This window comes from Pithys albifrons, chromosome 6 (genome assembly GCF_047495875.1).
Source record: "Pithys albifrons albifrons isolate INPA30051 chromosome 6, PitAlb_v1, whole genome shotgun sequence".
In the NCBI taxonomy this organism is placed as follows: Eukaryota; Metazoa; Chordata; class Aves; order Passeriformes; family Thamnophilidae; genus Pithys; species Pithys albifrons.
This window is the reverse complement of record NC_092463.1, coordinates 15,667,107-15,671,051: the sequence shown is the minus strand read 5'-3', so window position 1 is coordinate 15,671,051 and position 3,945 is coordinate 15,667,107. Positions and strand designations below refer to the sequence as shown.

Below are 3,945 nucleotides of genomic sequence, written 5' to 3'. Positions count from 1 at the left end.
ATGTAATTCATCTGATAATGACTGAAATTTATTAACAGTAACTTTAAATACCACTGTAGAGAGACAACTTTTCTAAACGCGGGCCAAAGACAAGCGCTCTGGAAACTCAACAGGGCACAATTAAAGCGAGATGGGGGAAAGTGCAGGAAGACGGGACAGAGCAACAAGCGTGGGGCCGGGTTTGCTTCGCCTGCGTTTCCCAGGGGCATCGCCGCCGGCGCGGCCGGGACGGCAGGCGGGAGGAGCCGCAGCGCTCCCGGGGAGGGAGAATCGCTCGGGCGCGGGGTCGGGAGAATGGGCCGGCCGGGACTGGAGCACCGGGGGAGCAGTGGGGTTCGCTCCCGGCCGCCTCGCGCTCGTACCCAAGCCAGGCTGCACCGGGCTCCGCCGTCGGGATGGGACTGCTCTGGCCGGGCCTCCGCCGCTTCCCTTGGTGTGAAATATCTGCCACCGCCTCCCGGCCTGCGGCGAGTGGGGCCCGGCTGCCAGCGATGCCCTCCCCCGCTTCACACTGGGCGGTACCGCACCGCTACACAAGTAACTGCACCGGCACGGCCGGCCCTGGTCCCTGGTCCGCCGGGCACCATCGCTCTCCGCTCCCTTCGTCCTCTCCCGGCTGCGCAGGGTGAAAAAACGCGCCGCCGTCTACCTGTGCAACACCTTTGCAACACTTTTTATTTACACGGAATCAACTCGGGGCATTGTACATTATATACAGATATTTTCCCCCTCCAACAAGGCAGAGCTTGTGCAAGATTAGTAGCATCCTCTGTAACGTATCCGACAGTCCACGGAAAATGTCCCCCCCACTGAAAGGCATCAGCTGTCGGAGTCCAAGTCACTTTTTCCGTCCTCTTGTCTCTTCTCCGGTGACGTTTTAGACGCTTTATTCCACTTTTGTGCGTTTTCTGACTCCTCCGAAGAAGATCGCTTTTGCCTCCTCCACTTCGCCCGGCGGTTTTTGAACCAAACCTGTTACGTTAATAAATTAAATTATTAGTGGGAGAAAATCAAAACAAAACTGTGCAACCCACAGCCTGACTTCAGCCCCGAGGGAGGCCTGTCGGGGCCGGTGTGCGGCTGCCGAGCTCGGACGCGAGAGAGGGAGGCAGGGGAAGCTGCCGCTCCGGTGGGATCCGCCGAGCGCCTTCAGGAGGCACGGCCGCCTCCCGATAATCTCTCACAGCCCCGTGACAAGCTCGGCCGACCACCCCAAGGAAAAACGATCGGACACAATAATAAAAAACTTTCCGTCTCCCCCAGCAATGCAATCGCTCTCCCTCCGCTGGCCGAGATGGGCTGGAGCCACACTGTGGCACCTCCGGTTCGAGAGCGTTTGACTGAGAAAGGGAGAGGGTGGAAGAACAAAAAAGAAAGTAAAGTACCTCTACTTTTTCCTCCCTTAAGTGCACCCTTCTGGCCAGCTGTTCCCTGGTGCCCACGTCTGGGTATTTCGTTTCCTGGAACAGGTTTTCCAGCGCTTCCAGCTGCTCGTCAGTGAAGATAGTCCGGTGCCGCCTTTTCCGCCTACAGTGCAGCTGGTTCAGTAACTGCAGCTCCGTCCGGGACAAAGTGCCCACGTTCATATAGGGCAACATCTGATGGGGAACAGGGGACATCAGGACTGACCCAGTGCCCTCGTAACCTACGGACAGACAGATGAGTCGACGACAGGCTTTGTATGAGATCGTTGTTTTCCCCCACCCCGTTCCGTCCCGTCCCGAAAAAGCCCCGCGCCCGCCGCCCAGCCGCGCTCCAGCAGGCTGCCAGCACCCCACCACGTCCTCCGGCCCCGCGGCTGCGGGAACAAAAGAGTCCCGTTCGCTCCATCCCAGCCGGGGCCGCCTTACCTGCGGGGGGGACACAGGAGCACTGCTGGGCGCCCAGGGGCGGTACGGCCCCGCAGCACGAAGGGCCCACGGGGGACGCCGGCACATGCAGCTGCCCGTAGTAGTAGTTGTTGTAGCCGAGCCGAGATCCAGAGACGGCCGGCGGCAGCGCGGAGGCGGGAGCCACCGCCCGGGAGTAAAATCCGCTGTAGTCGGAGGCGCTGCCGTAGAGCGAGTCCCCGTGGAGGCTGGGGAAGACGACGGGTGCGGCGCTCGGGGGCAGCAACACCGAGTCCTTACAGCGAGGTCTGGCCGCCAGGATATTGTCGATGCTGAACATGCTCACAGGCATGCCCCAAACCGTGCGGGGCAGGGCGGCGGGGACCGGCCGGGGGAGGGAGGGAGGAGGGCGGGCGGGCGGGTAGGTGGTGGTTGGGGAAGGGGGGGGGGGGGAGACACTGGAAAGATAGGAAATCAAACTTTTCGAGAAATTTTAAAAAGGGATCGTAGCGAAAAGAACGGAGCCTTTTCCGAGGGCAGCTTGCGGGCCGAGTGTGCGTGTGTGTCTGTGCGCGCGTGTGTAGTGTGTGTGTGTGTGTGCGTGCGTGTGCGTGTGCGCAGGATCCACCCCTGGAACTTTCCCCACTCAACTCTCGCCTGTTTACTGATCTCAACCCAGAGGGCTGCTCGGAGTATAATCCATCTGAACCTCTTCCCTTTTTTATACCCGGGCGACGTCATCCTGGATTTAGTTCCTGGTAATATGCGGATGACAAACAAAACCAGATTTGATTTTTTTTTCTTCCCCTTTTTTGGTGGGGAAGAGGTGGGGGTTACACAAAGGAGTGAAAAAGCAGCCTGAGTCTGTGTATTCAGAATTAATGAAATTAACGTAATCCTTTCCATTAGCGGGCTTTTTTGAAAGGCCCCAGATTTAGGCTTGATCTCTGCTGCACCGGCTAATTGCCCAGGTTAATCTTATTAATGCCATTGTGCAGAAGTGGTTAGCAGCTCCTAGTCTTGTCTATTATGAACCTACTTTGGTTGTGCTAGTTCACATTAGTGGGTGCGATTTCCTCTGTCTGAAGCTTAAATTCATTATCTATGCTTCGAATTGGTTAAGGAGCACTTAAAAAAAATAAACTGCGACATAACCATGCAACGCCCTCCCTCCCCCCAACAAGTGTTTCTGTAGCAGGGTTTGAATCTTGCGTACCCCAGCTCGGAAAACTGAAAGAGCATCGAGGAATATGCGTTTCTCTGATTTAAACTTTATGCAGTGAAGTAGCAACGTCTTCACTGAGTAAGTAAATTATTTTTTTTATTTTAGATCACCTGGCGGAACGACGACTCGTGACTGTTGTACACTTCTCTAATTTTTTTTTAATAGATTCCGATTCAGGCAGGTATCATTTTTTTTTTAAACAAGCCAGGAGACGGAGATGTTAAAGACCAATGCCACCTCAAATCCCCGGGTGTGGTAGGTGTTCCGACTTGCTTCTGATCTATCTTGGTGCCTTTTTCTTTTCTTGTTAATCTTCCGTTTTCTAGCCTAGAAAACAAAGCCCACAAAGTTACAGTGATACAGAGAACTTTGTATTTTAAAATGGAGCAATTTTAAATCCCTAAAACTCTTCCCATTAAGTGGTTTGGCTCTCCTGGTAGCTGGCTCTTGTGATTTGCAGAATACTTCGTCTGTCACGACTGTCACTGGGAATCCACAGGAGGTGAACTGAATAAGATTAGGCTATTTACCCCATCAACTCTCCATCAAAGAAGGTAGGAAATTGTACGCATGAAATGAAAACAAGCCATTAGGGTCGGTTTACGAAGAACACATTATTTTTCCTCAACAAAGAATATCCTCGTTAGCGCTTACTCGCACTTTATCCTTTCTTTCCTCGATATTCCAGGATTTAAAACTGCACCTGAGGATGATCTAAAGCAAGAGCCTATTTGTAGCAAAAGACTCCTATAATGATTAAAGAAAAAGAACTCCAGGACTAAATTTTCGCTTCATTGATACATCGCGATGTCACTAATTACTAGCATCGTTTCCTTTACTTCAATATATCTGCCGATCAATTTCTTTCCACGTTTGTCATTTAGACCTGAG

At 53.3% G+C, this 3,945-nt stretch overlaps 1 protein-coding gene across 1 annotated transcript; it reads right to left on the bottom strand.

Annotated features, from left to right (window-relative positions):
• Positions 1-652: 652 nt before the first annotated feature.
• Positions 653-2,578, bottom strand: GSC (goosecoid homeobox). The gene is given in 5 exon segments (XM_071559404.1): positions 653-972; positions 1,386-1,645; positions 1,851-2,280; positions 2,282-2,309; positions 2,311-2,578. Coding segments are annotated over 5 exon segments (1,131 nt in total). The 5' UTR covers positions 2,571-2,578; the 3' UTR covers positions 653-819.
• Between the last annotated feature and the right edge of the window lie 1,367 nt (positions 2,579-3,945).